Source organism: Leptinotarsa decemlineata, unplaced genomic scaffold (genome assembly GCF_025532065.1).
Source record: "Leptinotarsa decemlineata unplaced genomic scaffold, Ldec_3_MD MMD2_P_RNA_scaffold_5, whole genome shotgun sequence".
Lineage (NCBI taxonomy): Eukaryota > Metazoa > Arthropoda > Insecta > Coleoptera > Chrysomelidae > Leptinotarsa > Leptinotarsa decemlineata.
The window spans coordinates 7565207-7585599 of record NW_027412532.1 but is presented as its reverse complement, the minus strand read 5'-3'; the positions used below and the strand labels follow the sequence as shown (position 1 = coordinate 7585599).

Sequence of the window (20393 nt, the reverse complement as noted above, 5' to 3'; positions counted from 1 at the left end):
ATCGTTGGACAATTTAAATTATTTACATGTTTGATGCTACATGTCTATTCTCACGTCGAAACAACTGTACTTGCATTTGTTTATTTTCGAATTACCTCAGATGGATACCATTCGCTTTTTCACGTAAGCTCATTATTATGCAGTTAAAACAAATCCTGTGGAATCATTTCCACTAAATTACTATAAATATAAATTTATAGGAGATTAAGTATGATATGCCGTTAAAAGGTCTGGTGATTACATAACTGTAACATATTATTGAAAAACAATTTGATATGACATTCAATGAAACCTGCTTGTTAATCTAGTTGTGCGGCCATAATGCGACCATAATGTTTGAAAGTCCCCATTATTTAATCATTAATTTCAGAATGTTAATGTTTCTTCTTCAGTTATTCACTCACTCGATTCTAATGCAACTAATGGCTATTGAAGAAGTAGTCCCATTAGTAGAGATATAATAGAAACCTTGTTTTGGATCTTTATAAAAAAAATATGAGGTGTCCCAGAATCAACGCAAGATTTGAAATTATCGCCATTTGTGCAGTAACATGCTGGCAACCTTAAAAAAAGCAATTTGCCAGCTGACAATTCAGGCAAAAATCGAGCGTTGAACAATGTGTCTTCGTTGTTGAACATTATTTCAAAAATTATGAAAGTTAGGCGGCCCCAGTTTGACATCATCAACTGAAAAACTCAGAGGAACTAGATCAGACACTGGTTGTCCAATAACAATCCGTTCAAATATCAATATCGAACGAGAATTGCATATTTCTAGAAGCTCTTTACAGCGTTCACTCAATAAAGATCTGGCTCTTCATGCTTACGACACTCAACACAATAATTCAAATTATCCAAAGAAACAATTCGTTTAGGCCAGTCTTCCTTTACCTACCCAGGTGGTTCATGGACTATGCCTATATGCGGTTACTCAGTACCTCGTCTACAGAGGGGGCGATGGCGGATATTTTGCTAGTCGTTTGCTTCAGTTTAGTTCAAAGTTTGATACTCTGTAAGAATTTTGATTTTGATTATGAAAAATCATCGACTTGCTGTTGATGTAGGACACTATCTTGCACTGACAAGAGGATATATTCAGGTCGTGTTCTTTCTTGTTTCGTTGATCAGAATTAGCCCCTATATCGTGCTACTTAACACCTTTAGATTCCTTATTGTGGGGTTATTTGAAGTCAAGGTGTATGTCAACAGTCCCACATCCACATGTGCATTGAAAGAGGAAATTCAACGCTGCATCAACGAAACTCAGCCACATTTATGTTAAACGGTCTTGGACAGTTTCGACAAAATGGTGCGTTCTTTGTTGGATAAGTGGTAAGTGGTACGTGAGTGAGTAAGTAAGCGAGTAAGAAAGTAAGTGAGTCATAAAAGAGAGATAAGGTAAGTAATCAACTGAGAAAATGGGTTTCTTGTTGGGTAAGTGAGAAATGACCATATTCATAGCTCACCAACTTCGTGTACAATGACTACATGATACATTTTCAGGTAGTCTACTTTCTCGTTTTGATGATCAGAACTGGCCCCCTAGATCGTTGATTTAATATCGTGAGATTTCTTTTTATGAGGTTGTTTGGAAGTTAGAATTATATGTTAACAATCCCATATCCACCCGTGTATCAGAAGAGGAAATTCAACGCCGCGTCAACCACATTTATGCAAAATTGTCATGGAAAAAATCGACAAAATACTGCGTGTGTGCCAAGAAAGTTGTGAATACCACTTGACCGATGTGTTATTCCATAAATAACTCTATTCCATTTACTTCACAATTCAATTGAAAAATAGCAATACTCAAAACTGTGTTTTCTATTTAAATCAAATATTGCTTCGAATCTAGGACAACCATTATGTACTTATTTATAATAATGACTTACTACTAAACTAGGGATAACTAGTAAATGTGTATCAAGTTCTATGAAAAGATAACCCAACTAGAATCCCAAAAATTTATCAAGTTTTGTTATCAAGTAAGAAATATGCAAGGACCCTACATCGAAGACCTTCTTTTCGTTATTTTTTTGAATGATTGATTTTTCATCAGCCTCGAAATGATTCAGGTTCAGGAGTTTAAGCAGTAAAGGTAATTATTATGAAGATTTTTCATGCACTCCACAACAAAGGATTCTGAAAAGACACGTGTATCCAAAATAATAGACGTAGTAATTCGAAAACCTCAGTTTTTTTCAGTGTATAAATAGCTAAAAAGATAAATGGCATTTCCATAGGTCTTATTTCTGTGTTATTTCGATTCCTAAACCCATTAAATCAGTAGAGCTTCGACAATAGTCGATATTTCGATAGAATGAAATTTGGTTGAAAGCAAAGCAGATATATTCAGTTCTGTCAATTTATATATTTCAAAACCATTTTTTGGGCTGGTTGTGGTCTGCGGGTATTTGTGCCTTGTGTTTCGTCTACAACTGAGGTGGTCATTATCAAAGGAGATGAGGCAACGTAAGCAGTGCCTTAGAACATAGTACATTTTTCGGGGTTCCGGTCTCCGTTTATATTTTGTATTTTTTTTTTCAATTCTCGCTTATTGCGCAGCATTTCCAGCCAGATTATGATTTCTGCTTTTATTGTTCACGTCATCTTGTATTATTATAGAAATCAGTTGATACTGATCAATTACGACGACCAAATTAAACAGAGTTTGGAGAACTGTATATCCTGTTCATATAATGCTCTTTAACGACCGTCAGTGCAAAGAAAACCCGATACAGATCAGCAGATCTAGCGGTTAACTCTGAGATCACGGTTAAATTTAATTCATCTGCTACGTTCTCGAATGGTATAATGAGATGTAAATGGTTAAGGACAAAAGTTTGAAGGAGTATAAAAAAACCAATCCGTAATTGACTTCCTCTGTATTCATCAGGCATACAAAGAATATGTTTAAGATGAATTTCTTCAAATGGATTAGTGGTGAGATTGATTTTTCAAATTGAACTAAATAGGGCTGGAGGTGTGAATTTTGTATGCTTGGTAGTAACTTGCGAAACACCAAGATCCACACAAAATCCCATCAGAATATCCACCAGTTTTCAAAGAGTCTAGGATTTTTTATATAATGCATTCACTGTTGTAGTAGTTGGTGGTTTTTCACAATAGAAACTACCTTAATCATCATTGATTAATTTTAAAGAATTTTTACTCAGAGATGGGTACTGTAATAAGACTACAATTCTGAATAGCTTAATGGATTTGAAAGCTGTTTTTCTATCTCAGAAAAGGGGTTGAGCATTCCAGAGGTGCCACTTGTCAAGGATTCCCAAAAAGATGTCGGCCCAGTACATTATATCTGTCCTTAATCCTATTGTAAGGATGGATTTTTTGGGCTTGAGTGATTGACATCAATCGAATCGAAATGATAGAGAGTTCAACACGAATCTCAATTTTCCAGTGTATGGACAAATATATACCTGTTCTGGTTATCTGTCAAGACCCAATGATGCCTTTTCGACAAAGCGGCTATCTGTTCTATTAGACACCATAGCATACAGCAAGAGAAGTTTTAAAGAAGATCAGATCAAGGTAAAAACTCTTTCCTTCGTTTGAAAGCCAAATTATGTGGTAACTTCAATAGGACACCAATCGACATAGCTTTACAAAATAAATTCTAATGGTCCTCCACAAAAGACTACTTAGTCTGAGACACCGAAGGTGCACATGCCATCCAGAAGCATCACAGCTTCTGCTAACAAACTGATGAGAACTCTAGAGTATTCCAATTACGGTAAATGAAGCTTCCATTTTGTGCATTTAGAACAGTTTTCTAACAGTTTTCTAACAAGTTTCTAACAACTTGACCATACCACACAGTCCTCTACGGCTCTGAGGAATGATTGATTCTCTACAGCCCCCTACGATTCTAAAGAATGGTTCTCCACAGCCTCCTACAACTGTGAGGAATATATCTGATATACCAGAGCTTCGGAAAGGATTCACCGAAATATGTCCTGTGGGTTCAAATTGAATCATTGGTCTGCTTGAAATATACTTCGCCACCACTGAATGGCCATGAATCCCCAACACTGAACTTATTGATTCATATGTCGTTGAATCCGAGTCCTCTAAAGTCCCTCTCATCAGAACAAAAATGTTGTCTCTCAACGCGCCTTTCGTTGATCAAATTAGTATCATCAGGAATCGAGAGACAGTATTTTTGTTCTGATGAGGGAAAACTATTTTTGATACATCAGTTTCATGACAAAGGTTCTAAATTTTACTAATCTTCCAAAGTTGAAACTGTAATAAATTATCTGAAAGTACATCTGCAATTCATAAGCATTTGTACTCGTACTTTTTGATCAATGCAATGATCAAGTACTCATATGCACACCCGACCATTAAAAATCGCTCATATCAGACTCAATAAGCAATAAAGTTGTATGAAATGGGAAGATCAATCCGATAAAGCATTTTAGCATTTTTCATCGCTACCACCTTGTAATGAATTTCATTCTGTTGGGTGTTAACTTCAGCAACAAGCGTTGGATATTCAACGATAACAAAATATATAAATTTTTTGAAGATGGCAGATAGTACCAACAACTCGAAACATAATTATAGGCATGTATGGGAAGATGCGTATCTTCCTGCTGGCGTGAAAATATTATATTACTGGTACAGTATAATCATTTATTTTCGAAAGACAATAATCACATTCGAGATGTGCATCCAAACGATTTGTTGAAGATGCAATGAAAAGGAAATAGTTTCCTCACATTCATACTTTTCTGGTCAACTGTCGGAATTTTCACAGAGTTCATTATAAAGACCGTTTTCATAGCGTATCCCACTATTGCTAACGAATATTCCAAAAACAAGCAATGGTATTCCCGATCTGAAAATAGCTTATTCTACTTCCCCAAAATAGTAAACTTTTGTCCAGTTCTAGGTCTTACTATTTCCGAAATAGCAATAATGGAAAGAGCTAAAAAGTCTGCCTGTATAGTGTCCCAATTGAAAGTTAGTAAGTTCTAAGTAAATCTAAAAGAATGAACTTTAAACGTTCAAGCCACTCTCGAATATACCAACACAGTAGGTTGAATGGACTGACGCCTATCAGAAAACAGCTAGTCCCCTGACTAATACCACGAAGGGCGTTGGATTATATCCGACAGGCGACGGTGAAGGAATCTTCACAGAAAATGTCCTGCATATGCAATTGGCAATACAACTGAAAATGTCGACCTACAAATTTGGAACGGGCACACTCGCAGACCGGTTTCGGGCTCATTAGCCACTCATCAGTGCAAGATAGTGGCCATCATCGACCTAAAGTCAATGATATTCCATAATTGAAAATCGGAATTCTTTCAGTGTATTTCATTCCACTTCCTAAGTTGGAGCGAACAACAAAATGTCACTCCATCTAGTGGACGAGGTACTAACCAACTGCATATCCAAAATTTGCTCGATTCCTCTGAATATGTAGGATATTTTCTGTGAAGATTCCTGCACAGACGCCTGTCGGATATAATCCAACGCCCTTCGTGGTATTAGCCAGGGAAGTAGTTATTTTCTGATAGGCGTCAGTCTATTCAACTTACTGTGTAGGTATATTCGAGACTGGCTTGAACGTTAAAAGTTCTTTTCTTTACATTTGTTTACTGCCAGTCTTCAAGCATATCCCACTGACTGATAAGAAGGTTTTTCTTTCTGTATTGGTGGTTATTGTGGTGTCGCTGGGTGTTTGTCCTATGTTATTTGGGGCAATTGGTCTTCTTTCGTTCCTTGTGTTGGTCTTCTTTGTGGGTTGTCATATGTTGTTTGGGTCAATGGGTCTTCTTTCGTTACTGTGTTGGTCTTCTTTGTGGGTTGTTGTGTGTAGTCTCTGGTTCTGGTGTTCTTGGGTGGTGGCTAGGGTTTTTGTTTCAGGTTTTCCTTGGCTATGGTTTGTCATTCACCTGATTGCTAGCGGGAACTCGTCCAGGATGTCTTGGAACCTCTCCGGGATATCCTCCAGGGTTCCTAGTAGCCTGGCTGGGTAAAAATGAGAGTTTTTTCCTTGGGATCCTCCTCGCGCCCCCGTGGGGCCTCAAGGGTGTGGCCAGTGTCTCTTTTGCTGCGGTGTTGTTGCTTCTTATGGTCCTAGTAGTGTATTTGCCCCGGAGTTTCTGAAATCATATGTTTACTGGGATAAGTTGTATTGTGTTGTATAGTTCGTTGGAAGGGAATCGGTAGAGAAGGTTGTGTATGTTTCGGAGTGTTCTCCTTTCGGTTGTTTGTAGACAGTGTGATAGTCGTGTGGGAATTGTGCTGTAGATCATGACTTTATAGTCCATGATCGGTCGTATGTATGTTTTGTATGTGTATAGTAGTGTAGTGTATTGCTATTGCATCTCTAAAGCTTGCCCCTCAAGGCTTTTAGGAAGTTTGCTATTTTCCTGACTCTTCTTTAAGGTCGGTTTCCCAGAACGGAGGAATCATATTACCAACCTTCTATATGATAATATTGTAGGTAATTATTTTCATTATATCGCCACAACAATCAAATCAATCAATTCTCAATGTATTACACAGATTTGTGTAATGCATAGGAAATATACTAATACAGTAGTCTAACCAAAGTTTCTGAAGTTGGCGATACTGGGGATGAAGGATTGATAACAGTTTTTTTACGATTTCAGAGATGTAATTTTCAGTTATTATTTTCAATTATTGCTTCATGTTCACCAATAAACATTCCAACTATAATCAAGGATATAATTCACAATAAAGAACGCGCTACAAGACATATCAGTAAGTTGAATGTTTTGAACACCTGAGATACTCATTGTCAACTGGTATATGACCAGAATAAACAAGGAATGAATAATAAATATGTTGGCAACGAGATTCAAAGTACCTATCTGAATACTTATTGCAGTCAGCGTCAGATACAGGCACGTATTCAGTGAATACGTCATGAATACCAGATTAAGTTATGAACAAAAATATTCGTTACAATAAACCTATTGCAAAACCTTCAGGAACCTTCTTAGATCAATTTCAAAAGAGTTCTATTTGCTTGCAGACCTTTCGAATTTTTTCAGGTCTTCAATAGTGGATATTCAATTCGGCAAATGATTTTACACTTGTTTACTTCTATATATTGAATAATTTTATGATGGAAGAGCAAAATTTGGCGAGTGATCCCAATTTTGCTGGTATTTCCAAATTTATTTCGATATTTATAGAGTAAGGTGACAATTCCCAATATAAATATTTCATGAATTGAAGGGTTATATTTTTAGGAGTAATTAATTTTTGGGAAAGAAAAGTTTTGGCTTTCTACTACTCCATCTTGATACAAAAAAAAATCGTAACTCATGAATGAATTGTGTGTATTTTCTATAATGTTATCCAATTCGGTACTGAAAAGCCTTGGGGCAAGTGTCTTAAGGCGAAACATCGGTGTATACCAGTGAGGGTGACAGTGTTCCATGTAAGTGCAAGTCAGTGCAAAGTAGAACTCATGTGAATGATATCTGATTTTTATTCCACAACGAATGTTTGAAATACAAACTGAGTAGAGAAAAGTATCTTCTGTATAATTCAGTGTTCATATAGAAGTATTTGTTTCGAAAGATTTTTTTTCTTTCGTGTAATTCAATGTTTATATGAAAGTAGCTGTTTCAAGAGGACTTTCTTTCAGTTTGTGTGTGAAAGTTACTTCTTTGCATGATCTACACATCCATGTATAGTATAGAGTTACTTATTTTCAAATTGATTACTTCCTTCCTTTCTTTGGAAGATTCCCTCATCCCCTTTTTTTGATGGAGTAGTAGAAAGCCAAAAACTTTCTTTCCCAAATATTTCATCATATTTCCTTACAAAAGATTGGTTGACAGAAATATTTATTATTTACTTTCACTTTGAATGAACTTCTAGAAGCTCGTTTATGAAAGATGAATACACTTCTCAATAGGACCTGTCTACTACTGCACCAGACTTGATTGAAAAAAGGCAGTCAATACTGCAGCAAATCCAAGTTCCAGCATATAACATTCATTGCAACAAAGTCAGATATATGTGATCCAAACTTAAGGTTATTATCAATTTGTAGATCAAGCAAATCTGATACAAGAAAGCTATCAAACAGTTTCATAATTTTTTTTGATCGAAATTCAGCTCGGGAGTTTCTAGATTCTTTTTGGGTATATTCAGCATCAGCAGTACGATCTTTATTGTGCCAGAAAATTATACCATCTGTAAACAATGTGAAATATTGATACTTACTACAGAACATGAATTAAAGAGAAAGTACTGGGCCCGTAACTGACCCCCAAAAGGATACCATGCAACCTCCTCCATCCTCTTCGATTCTCAAGAGATCATTTGAAGCAATCAAAAGCTGTACATTGAAACGTCTTGTGAAAGAGTTCAACAGAATTTGTTAACTTATGTAATAAAAAACTTTGCAAAGACCAAGAAATACTGCAGCAGCCATCTTTATCTCGTTCACACTTACATAGACTCCATTGGAATTAGTACCTGTGGTTTCTGTTCCAATTGAAAATCCATCCATTCGGCAACACTAGATTTCACTAATTTCTCAAATATTTTTGAAGACTTTGGCAGAATCGAGATAGGTCTGAAGTTGTTCAGAACATTAGTGGAACCTTTCCTATGAAAAAAAACTAGTAAACGAATTATATTCGAACAAACCCCAGAGATTTTTCACTCAGTTGCAGCAATAATTTTGCATTGCCAAATGAATTTTGGCTTAGGAACTTAGGAAATTGCTTTTGTTAATGTCAAAAATAGTCTGATTGATATTCCCAAGTAAACAGCAAAATACAAGCTGCCAAAATCACTTGATTATCTTTCTCTAGATTCCACTGCAACTAAATTGAAATAATCCATAATTGAAAATACAATTTTAAAGGTTAAACATTTTAACATTGGTCACCTTTCATGTTTTTTCGGTAAAATATAACCCTAACACCATTACTGGATATTTTTATATTTCCTATTTCCACTTATTATTTCAATTCTTTGTTTCTGGTTAACACTGACAAAAACTGACAAATTACAGATTATAGAAAGTAACAAAGACCTCTAATTAACAAAACTTCACGAATGCTGGACATACCTCTTAATTATCATCATCCTCATTATATAAATGTTATAACGGTTCTTACAATGTACAGATACTTGTTCAGTAAGGAAGGAGTAAATACAGCTTAGAGAATTCTTGGGATTGTCTAAAGAGAAAGTTGTTGGAAGTCGTTATAGACGGATTTATGCAATCACATTTTTGTTTTAAAGGAAAAGAGTGCGTTTGTAACTCTGTTCGTATGGAATTAACTCTTACAATCCATTGTGTATATGAGTAGGTTTCTTCTTTGTTCTCAAGAAATAATGAACATTTAAAATTGTTCGTTTTGTAAAAAAAAACTAGTTAGATGATACCACTTCAATAAAATTTTTAGTAGAAAAACAAATGTCAATTGAAACTCTTATTCAGAATATCATGATGATTGCTGGAAGATTGGAAAAAAGTTTATTTTCAGTTGATCATGTCTAGACTATGGAACATACATTCTATTTCAAGTTTCAGGAAGAAAAACACTATATCTAATTAATGTTTACAATGGTTTGGTAAAAACTTAAAACTGTCCACTATAAATAGTAATACCTACAAAATAATAATTACAAAATTGTCACTCAGTTTTGATATCTCTCGAATATTACTTATGAACAAGTAAGAAATGATCAGATGAGGGACATCGTAATTTTTCTGAAAGTTCAGTGTATAGAAAACAACAATTATTTCAGTGAAACTCACAAAAGATGGTAGTTCTCCAGGACCAAGTTGTGACCGAATGAATATTTTTGTAGTTACATTTTTTCAAAATTTATCAAAATTGTCCCCGATTTTTCTATAGTCTAAATATTTTTCGCATGGTTGAAACAATATTAATTCGTAATCGAACTTCAAAAACTTTTCCTTCTACTTAGACATTTCTTACCTAATAGGTAATCTAAAGAATTTTCAAGCCCGTCTCGGATATGCCTACACAGTAGGTTGAATGGCCTATCAGAAAACAACTATTCCACTGGCTAATACCATGAACGGGGTTGGAGTGCCGGAATCTTCAAAGAAAATTTCCTGCATGTGCAATTGGCAATACAACTGGAAGAGTCGACCTTCAATTTTGGAACGGGCACACTTGCAGATCGGTTTCAGGCTCCTTAGCCACTCGTCAGTGCAAGATAGTGACCATCATCGACCTAAAGTCAATAATATTTCATAATTGAAAATCGAAACTCTTTCAAGTATTTGATTCCTCGTCTAAAGTTGGAGCGAACATCAAAAATTTTTTAGGAAGCGCTTGATGAAAGGACCCCATACAAGGAATACATCCGTTCATAGCTCCTCACCACTAGCATATACGCATTCCACCTCTACTAACAAGAAAATATTTTATAGATAATGATTTATATCGAGCATAGATTTGTAGTTTTCTTGCCAAACTGACATATAATCATATTGCATTTCTACACCCCATTGCGTTTCATATGTAACTTACGTAAATACATGGAACGCCAATAACTTAATGATCAAGCACATATCTAGGTTCGACTGATGAAGTAATGAAAAATATACTTCGGAAAGTTTGCATGTTAAGTGCCTATATACAAACGTCCAGCTGAGATATTGAATACAGCATCGGGGCGACAGCAGTAATGTAATGGTCCTCTATAATAAGGATTTTTTTAACGCTGGCCAGATACACGTTGTATGAAAAACAGTTTCTTACATGATGAAACTGCTGGAAATAAAACAAAGGCTTTCACGTTTCTCTTAGATAGTCAATGAGAGCCAAAAAGTGAAAACAAATTAAATGTATCTTTCTCTAGAATAATATCCCATGCGGAGAATTTGCAAAAACCAAACTTTCGTTAAAGTATTGTCAAGTAAATTTTACAGTGCTCTTTCAATAAGTGAGAGCGATGACATATCTTCTTACATAGGCGACATTTTTTAAGGACAAAACACAAGCACTACAAGAAAATCCTTAAGGCGCTCTTAGAGCGGTACCTGTGCGAATGAATTTCAAACAAACCCTGAAAAAATTCCTAATCAACGGTTCTTTTTACAATGTCGCTGAATATCTAAGTCAATGAGAGTGTATTGTATAAATATTTAATATACTTTATTTTTCCTTCTTTTTTTCCTTGTGTTTGTGTAACACTTGCATGTATTTATTTGTTGTATCTCACGTTTTGTAAAGATTTTTATAATTGTATAATGTCGACGTGTCCTATATCAACCTGTGATCATGAAGGATTTAATAAATTGTTTTTATTATATTATTATTATTATTATGTTTGGGGACAGAGTTCCATACGTGAGAACAATACTCCAAAGAAGGTCTGATTTGAGCTTTATGAAACATCAAAAGTTGCTGAGTTGTGTACAGTTTTCTGGTTCGGAACAGTGTTCCAAGCTTTTGAAAAGCAGCCTTTGCAATTCCAGTGACATGATTGTGCCAAGACATATTGGTGTCCATTTCAAGCCTCAACAAACTTATCGAAGCAGAAAGCGGAATTGTCTGACCTGACATTATTAAACCCAGTTCGGAGACATTTATCTTCTTGGAGAAAACCGATGCCTTGGTTTTTGTGGCATTGAATTGAACCTGGTTACTTCCACCCCAATTCGAAATCACCTCCAGATCCTCTTCAAGATATGCAACTTTCTGCTGCCGATGAAGATGTGCACCTTCAGCCAATGTCCTGGAATTCAAATGGAATGACGAGACAAGTGTGCTGTCGTCAGCAAAGCAATATATTTCATTCTTGTTTTTTTCCAATAAGTCATTGATATACAATGAAATGAGAGTTGAAGACAATATGGATCCTTGGGGAACACCAGCGTTGATGTTGGAAGTATTGGAGAGATATCCATTGACGGCCACTTGCAGGAATCGTTCTTTCAGGAAGCTGAAGACCCATACATAAACATGATTCGACAAGTCATAGCATCGAAGTTTGGCCAGCAAACACTCATGCCACACACGGTCAAAGGCCTTAGAAATATCCAGCGCAACAGCTCTTGTTTCTACATGTTTCCCGATTGCGTTATTCCAAATATGCTTAACATATGATAGAAGGTCGCCTGTAGATCTTTGTTTTCGAAAGCCATATTGATGATCGGTCAAGATGTTGAAGTCTTCCAAATATTTGAGGATATGGTGGTTTACGACTTTCTCCATGATTTTTTATTACACTGAGAGCAAAGCGAATGGTCTATAGTTATTTGGAAGATTTTTCCTGCCCTTTTTGGGAATAGGCTGAACGCGAGCAATCTTTCAATGAGTAGAAAAACCCCTTTCTTGTTAGTCAGGTTGAAAAGTCTGCAAAATACGTGCGAGGTCATTTGCGCACTTTTGAAGTACGATGACGGGCACTTCATCAGGGTCAAACGCCTTGTTGATATTGAGCCGTTTCAAAATTCGCCGAACCAGACGCTGTCGAAAAGTAATTTCCAGTATTGTAGATTCTAGTATGAAAATAATGGATGGTGCCTTTCGCAGAAAATTGACTGGGACTAGTAGATTTGCTTTTTCTATGGCTGTTGTTGCAATTGAACCAGAAGGATCTAGACCCGTTGGGATTGGCAAGCAGTTTATCCCTGAAGTTATTTGCTTTCATTTATCCTAAGTTTGCAGAAGTTGCGAACAATAACAAACCTAGTTCGGTTCTGTATCTGTAGAGTAGGGAGGGTGAGTGTAAGCCCACAGCACTTAGGCCACATGTGACCCATTGTACATCCTCCCGAGGAGTTGTCCTCCTAGGTCATCGTCCATCCTGTCCTTTTCAGGAAGGTGGACAGGTCACTGGGAAACATCTCCTTTATATCGGCAGGTGTAGGCCAAGACTCGCCGAACATTATTGACGATAACTCCGGGCACTCGCACAGGACGAGCCTAACAGTCTTATCTTCCTGTTCACACATCCTGCATAGAGGTGTGTCCACTAGCCACATATTATGGAGGTGTTTCCTTAATTGACAGTGGCCAGTCAGAATTCCTACTGTTAGGCGTAAATTTTTCCTGGTCATCGCCAGATATTTCTTCGGCGCCAGCTTCTCAGGGTCGCCCAGGGGGATCCTGGCAAGACTGCATCCTCTGATTCCATCCCATCCCTTTAAGGATTAAACATGGGTGTAACATTTAACTAGGTCCGCAATTTTCGAAGTCATCAGGACGTAGGGTCCTAAAATTCTTAGTCCAGCCGGCAATGCGATTACCTTTACTCCTATCGTGCCCTTTAACCCACCTCAGGATAATGTTATTATCTACCGAGGCTTTGGCTAAATCTTGGTGACACTCTGAGGTTATATGTTGTCTGTTCAAGGCTAATAGGGCTTGTCTGCTAGTTCGGTTTTTATACTTTTGAAAGAATGCATGTTAAGTGCATATACATATACAAACATCCAGCTTAGATATTGAACACAGCATCGGGGCTAGCGACAGCAGTAATGTAATGGTCCTCTATAATAAGGAATTATAGGATAATGTTATTATCTACCGAGGCTTTGGCTAAATCTTGGTGACACTCTATACTAGCCCTGAGGTTATATGTTGTCTGTTCAAGGCTAATAGGGCTTGTCTGCTAGTTCGATTTTTGGTACTGGGATATTTACGCCACTGCCAGTAGGCGAGATTTTTGGAAGCAACATCGACGGGATCGATCGAGAACTTGAATATCAAAAATAAATATTGCCAAGAAAACTTTCATTTCTAATGAACAGAAAAATATAAATGAAACAAAACATAAATTATATTGAAGGTTCTCCATTTTACGAAATGATTGATGTATTCATAGGGCATATTATTGGACAACAAGTTCATTTTCATTTTATCACAGAATATATTCAAGGCAGGAAACAACCTTTTTTTAACGTTTGTTTGAAGGTGGTTGACAATGTTTCGTGGTGTATTTCATCAGTTCGGACTTCCATTGTCTAATATAATATAAATTGATTTGAAAACCCTGGAAAAAACAATAAAAAAATTAATAAGATTAACCGAAAATAACAGTTTTATTAAACAAAAAACTGAAATTACAAAGAAATAACATACAAGCAACAACCAAACAAATAAAAATTGAAATATTAATAGAAGCTAAAAAATTAAAATCAAAAATTATTATTAACAAAAAATTAAAAATGAAATTAAAAGACTTCAAACCAAGTTATGTCACGACATTTCGATTGTTAGTATCCACAATCGTCTTCGGGTGATAACAGTTATCACAGTTATAACAGTTATCATTTTTTGTTAATAATAATTTTTAATTTTTATTTTTCAACTTCTATTAATATTTCAATTTTTATTTGTTTGGTTGTTGCTTGTATGTTATTTCTTTGTAATTTCAGTTTTTTGTTTAATGAAATTGTTATTTTCGGTTGATCTTATTAATTTTTTAATTGTTTTTTTCAGGGGTTTCAAATCAATTTATATTATATTAGACAATAGAAGTCCGAACTGATGAAATAAACCTTTTTTTATGTATTTGGTTGGGTTTGGTGTATCACTTGCAAGAATTATGAGAAGGAGCTGCATTCCATCAAATTGGACGTCACTAATACTTGAAAATAGTTATTTATGAAACCCGCAGGTCTTTATGAGCTCCACAAATGATGTACAATTTCTCTGGTAGTTCACTCCACAAAGCTCTTTTTTTGACCACGAGTACTTGACGTTTATTTCGAAGTATATGACTTCGGAAAGTCGAGGAAATTTCCACTTCAATAACTTTTCCACCGGTAGAACCTTCGCCAATCAGGACCAGGCAAGAAAGGCTTTCGTCGATATCATTGAATCCCAAGCACGAAATTTGTAAGCCAGAAGGAATTATACGACTTGTGTTACGTGAACTGACTCAAAAGGCTTTTATTTCGATTACAGTTCAGAGTAAACTCATGAAAACGGACGAAACTTTTGAAACAACCAATTTATAAACCAATAAAATGATAATATTTATAGATTTTCACAATATAAATTCAATTCCAGATGCGTTTTCCTTAACAGTAACTTCTTCAGTAGAACTGGTACATTGAACTATTCTACAATGTCTTTTATATAACAATAGGTAGGTACAAAGTTGATTAGATAAATAATTATTTCTTATTCGGTCGGTCGGTAGCCGGACAGTTGGACGTGAGTGCTTACTTCACGTCAAGCGAAAACATAGCTGATGTGCTATCATATGTTTAATATTTTCATTCGATTCCTTTTTTTCATTTTCACTCTCTTAGAAGAATTATGTTTTTTGAGGTAACAGAAAAACTAGCGGTAGAAAGTGAAACGGAGTACTTCTTAAAATGAATTCAAGAATATCGGTCCTGTTACCTGCCAAAACCACGATGATCAAGGTCATTCACGGTCTCTTGGACTAATATGTGGATTATATTATTTTTTAGTATATATGGATGATACCAAGATATTTTTCCGTTTAACATTGTCTACATTATGCAATGAATATATATGCGGATTATATAACGTGAACTAACCTAAGTTGTATAACTGAATTGAAATTTTATTAATAATTTGTGATTATTTCCTCCATTTATTTTTTGTTTTTTATTTCAGATCCATAATGATATGAAAGTGCATCCAGTCGTTTGCGAAGTCCTCGTTTAAAGGTCAGTTAATCTTGTTTGTTCATCTCTCACTTCTGAGAAATGGTAATTTCAACTCTAATGAAATGACGTATCTATAGTTTGATTATTACAGTGTGAAATATTTAGGATGATAAGTTGTTAGTTAAAAAAATAAGGTGAATTTTCATCGTGATATCGGAAACACTGTTAGAAGAAGTCGTATTTGTACTGCATCAGCTACCCTTCTTTGTGTTATATACAGGAAAATTTACCTAAAGTACCTGAAATACCTGAGTTGAGACGCTCTGACCGTATAAAGAGGCAGACGACAGGACGACAAGTTCAGTTTGAGGAGTGCCTAGAAGATGACAGTACTACCAACTGTCGAAAGCGCTCGCAGATAATTAATAGAAGATATAAAGCTTCAAATCCTTTTTGTAAAATTTAATATGGAAATACTGAAAATAAAGGAAAATTAGTTGCATCATTCAAAAAAATATATATATAGAGAGAGAGAGAGAGACACAAGTTGTAACCGAAATCAAAAGTAATGATTTAAAGAACTTCATGTTGAAAATTTTATCTGAAAACCGACCCATTTCCAAAAATATTCACAAATGTTCTACAAAAGACATCTTCCCAGAGGTACATGAGGTGCTAACTTTTTTTTCTGGTCTAAGTATGTATCACTCAACTCTTTATCGTATTTGTAATTGCAAACTCTATTTGTAGCATCCTTAATGACACAAACTGCTCTGTGGTTGGAGACGTATAAATCTTGACACTTTTCTTCAACGTTATTTTCATCGAGAATTCGATTTATAACTTCAAGACATGCGCAATCCCATGGATTACCAACGAGTGTAATTTTCTTCAAACTATTTAGCCTGAAGAAGAAACTCGATGACAAAAACATCAATTCATTGTTATCCAAGTACAGTTTCTCCAAGTTGTTCATTCCACTCTTTGGAAATATAGTTCCATCCACCTCTTTCAATTTGTTATGAGTTAGGACTAATGTTCTCAACTTTGGTGTATGCTCGAATGAATTTGCTTCTATCGCCGAAATCTTATTGAATCCCAAATTGAGCAGTTCCAGCTCAGTCAGTTTTTCCAACATGTAATTAGATACAAAAGTTAAAGAGTTGTTTTGAAGCCACAGTATCTTCAATCGCTCTGGATAACTCACAATTCTATGTATGAAAATCGCACCAATTTTATTATTATCAAGATGTAACACATTCAATTCGGGCAGATTCTCCAGAGCAGAGTTTTCGATTGAGGATAATTCGTTACCTGAGAGGGTGAGGTGAGCCAACTTAGGTAGATTCTTGAGTACACCATTAGAGACAGTTTTCAAACGATTCTTTCTCAAGCTCAGTTCCTGTAGTGATGACAAATTGCGAAAAGCCCCCTCATATATTTCTTCCAAACCACAGCGTTCGATGAAGAGTTTTTTCAATGGTAAATCTTTGAATGTATATCGATAAAGCCTTTGAATCCTACATTCCCCTATATCGAGCTTTTCCAGATGTATGAATCTCTTGAATGGAGAAACGAGTACCAATAACTCTGAATTATTATTCCTGATAGATAACTTTTTGATATCTTGAAAATTATCGAAAGATTTGGAAAACCAACGGTCCGACAGCTCTGCGTTTGAATCACATTTTGCGTGAGATACTTCTTTCATATAACAACTAGCCGTCACAAAATTAAGTAACACTTTCGCTTCAAAAAGAAAAAAGGCAAACAACAAAATACGTATTGCCATTTTGGATTCGTCGAGAACAATTGCGAAGAGCTAAATAGCATAATGCTCCCTCTCAATCTGTACAGAGGTTATCGGCTTTAGACAACAGCGTTATTGCAATAGGCCGGTCAATGTAGGCATAATGGAAAGATATAGTTTTTTCAATCCCAGTATTCAAACTCGGTGTTCGAACAGTAAGAATGTATCGACCGTATACCCCAAAAGAACTGATGAGGTTTAAGGTTCTTTAAGGGCAAATCTTTGAGACATAATCCTCGACACTAGAATTACCACGAATTTTAAAAAATTTATCTAAATGCGCAATCGCTCGTTCGAAAAAGCCTACATTCATTTCTAAGTGCGTAATAAAAATAGTCGTAACTTCTAGAAACCCTTACTCCTTTCCTACTGCTAATAGTAGTCTTTCTGTTGATATTTCTACCTTAAATCACGATTTAAGAACCACAAGACCAGCTGTAAAAGATTTTTGGTATCCTCTCGCCTCTTAATTTGAAATATAGCGTCTTTCATTGAGGGCTTCCTATCTTTAAATTTGAATAAAACAAAGTATGTGTGAGATATTACAATTTTTTCTTTGAATAAGCATAAAACAATAAAGATCGAAAAATACTAGTATTATTGTGAAGAAAGCGTGGGCGTTTTTCTGCCATATTTTGTGTACATCTGGCGCCCACGATTTTTTCACAATAATACTAGTATTTTTCGATCTTCATTGTTTTATGCTTATGATTGAAAATATTTAAATATTTCATCTGTAGTACAAAATTTCGCTAACACTTATAATTCTTAAAATATGTTTTTTATTTTGATTTTCTTTTGAACAACCTATCAAGGAAATTACGTATAGCGCCATCTGCCCGAGAATAGCTCAAGAAAAGTTGATTCTTACTATTATTTTCTATCCATTCACTTTCATATTTTTATGCTTTATAGTTTTTTATATTCTCATACTTACATTTATGTGTTGCATGAGAATATTCATTATTATTATTATTATTATTTATTTCAATATGTAGCATATATATTATCACTTTCGGACTACTTTTTCACCCCAAAATGCTGAAATCACCAAATGTGCAAATATTACTTTCAATTTGTATAACTTATATTCTTTGAAATAATAACACTTTGACAATAATATTTTATTTCCGACAATATCTTTTAAGTTGTGTATCTTATATTCCTTAGAATAGTAACACTTTGTCAATTTGTCAATGAGATTTCATCTTCAACAATCCTGTCCTCCTAGGTCATCGTCCAGCTTGTCCTTTACAGGAAGGTGGACAGGTCACTAAGAGACGTCTCCTTTATATTGACAGGTGTTTGCCAAGACTCGCCGAAGACACACTCTCTTTGGCAACCATGAGTTGTCTTACGGTGGCCTCCGCGAAGGTTTTGGAAGGTGCAGCGACATTACTGTCGTTGCGCGGCTTTTTCAACATTCTTGGGGTTCCCTCCGTGAAGGTGCACAAGTGAGGGAGCTTTCCTGCAGGAGCAGCTTGTCTTTATTCAAAGCGGAGCTCTTGGCGCCCGCCACAGGAAGTGTCCTTGCCTTGGAGGTGGAGTGGGGGAGGAGGAGGGTGCACTTATAGTTGCTGCCACTCCTGCCTCCTCCGCTCTCTTTCTCCTTTTGGCCTCGGCGCCGCAAATGCGCTTACGCCTTGGCTTTTGTATTACATCACTAGGTGATCTGCTATGTCCAGCTTCATTCCAAGCGGTAAATCCCCAGCCACCGCCTTAGATTGAGGTGAGCACTTCTGTCCAGCCTCCCCCAGGTGGCGGATAGGGGAACGGCCAGGAGACTGACGGTCCTGTCCGGGAAGCCAATGTGGCTTTACGGACGGTGTCGCCGGACTCCTGGTCAGTGGCAGAAATAAGTAGGGTGGAGGGAACTAAAACTCCCCAAAAGCCTCTGCACAACATGCCACAGTGGACCAGCCTACCCAAGCTAAGGTGTAATGAACCGTGCCGACAGCTGAATGGCCGCAGGGTGATATGCGTTCAGTAACGATCCCCTTGGGGAACTGAGCGAAACCTCATTTTAATCAGCCTACCTCTGGTGATGCGGGGCTCTGCCGGAGGTAATCAATTCTTCCCTTGCTACTCGTAGGAACACACATGAATGAAACAAACACAAAAACAGGAACAACAGTGTATGGGTTATGTGGCGTAATTGCATACACCTGCGACTTCAGAAAACCCCACAAGGAAAAGTCTAACGGGGTCAAATCACACGATCTTGTTGGCCAGTTCATATCACCTCCATGTGGGATGACCATGTTTCACATTGCTGGCGCAGAACATCCAAGCTGTGTGGCACGTGGCGCCATCCTGTCGAAACCGCATGTCTTTGGTGTCCAGATCATCCAACTCAGGCCAAGAAAAATTGGTAATCATCGATCTATAGTGATGGCCAGGCCAACGTCGTTCTCAAAAAATATGGACCGATGATGCCGCCAGCTCAAAATATACACCAAACAGTGACTGTTTTGAGATGCACAGAATAACCATCTCGTAAAACAATTTCATTATTTGCATGTATTCTTGAATCCTATATCCGTACATAATGATTTAGCAAAACAAACTGAATAAATGACAACAAATTTGACGGTAGCCTTGTGAGTTGATGTGGGTGGTTTGCTTCACTCACTCAATCAACTATTGTGTGAACCGGTGGTTCCAACCGCAAGGCCGGACAATCGATTTTGACTTCCTATTATCCAATCACACGTTAAAAGATAAGACGTCGTTAGTTCTCAGCTCGCACAAGTTTCGACTTTCGAGAGTTGTTGTCAAAGTCAATAATCTAACAAAAAATCCAAAAAACTGAATAAGGATTCAGTTGAAAAAATGGCATAATTTAGGTTACATATAATTTGGTACTCGATTATAATTCAGGAGTGTATTGGATCATTTACCATCATCAACCAACTAGGTAAAAATTTAAATACCAATCACCCCTTATGTATAAACCGATCGGACAATAATAATTCA

The 20393-nt window shown here is 36.3% G+C and overlaps 2 protein-coding genes across 3 annotated transcripts in view; one reads left to right on the top strand and one right to left on the bottom strand.

The window, feature by feature from the left end:
* The window catches only part of pot (zona pellucida domain protein papillote), an 88458-nt gene that overhangs the window by 20099 nt on the left and 47966 nt on the right, over positions 1-20393 (top strand). Inside the window, exon 2 of one of the 2 annotated variants that reach the window (XM_074169435.1) lies at positions 15615-15667. The exons of the other annotated variant lie outside the window; for it this stretch is intronic. The gene's annotated coding sequence lies outside the window, so the exon portion shown is untranslated. The remainder of the gene's footprint in view (positions 1-15614; positions 15668-20393) is intronic. 2 annotated transcript variants of the gene reach the window in all.
* Positions 16055-17643, bottom strand: LOC111517219 (uncharacterized). The gene has a single exon (XM_023173302.2). The coding sequence runs from the start codon at positions 17397-17399 to the stop codon at positions 16248-16250; it is 1152 nt and encodes a 383-aa protein (XP_023029070.2). The 5' UTR covers positions 17400-17643; the 3' UTR covers positions 16055-16247.

Excerpts from the sequence above, each read along its gene's own strand:
- LOC111517219 (XM_023173302.2), bottom strand. The coding sequence starts at position 17,399 with ATGGCAATACGTATTTTGTTGTTTGCCTTTTTTCTTTTTGAAGCGAAA.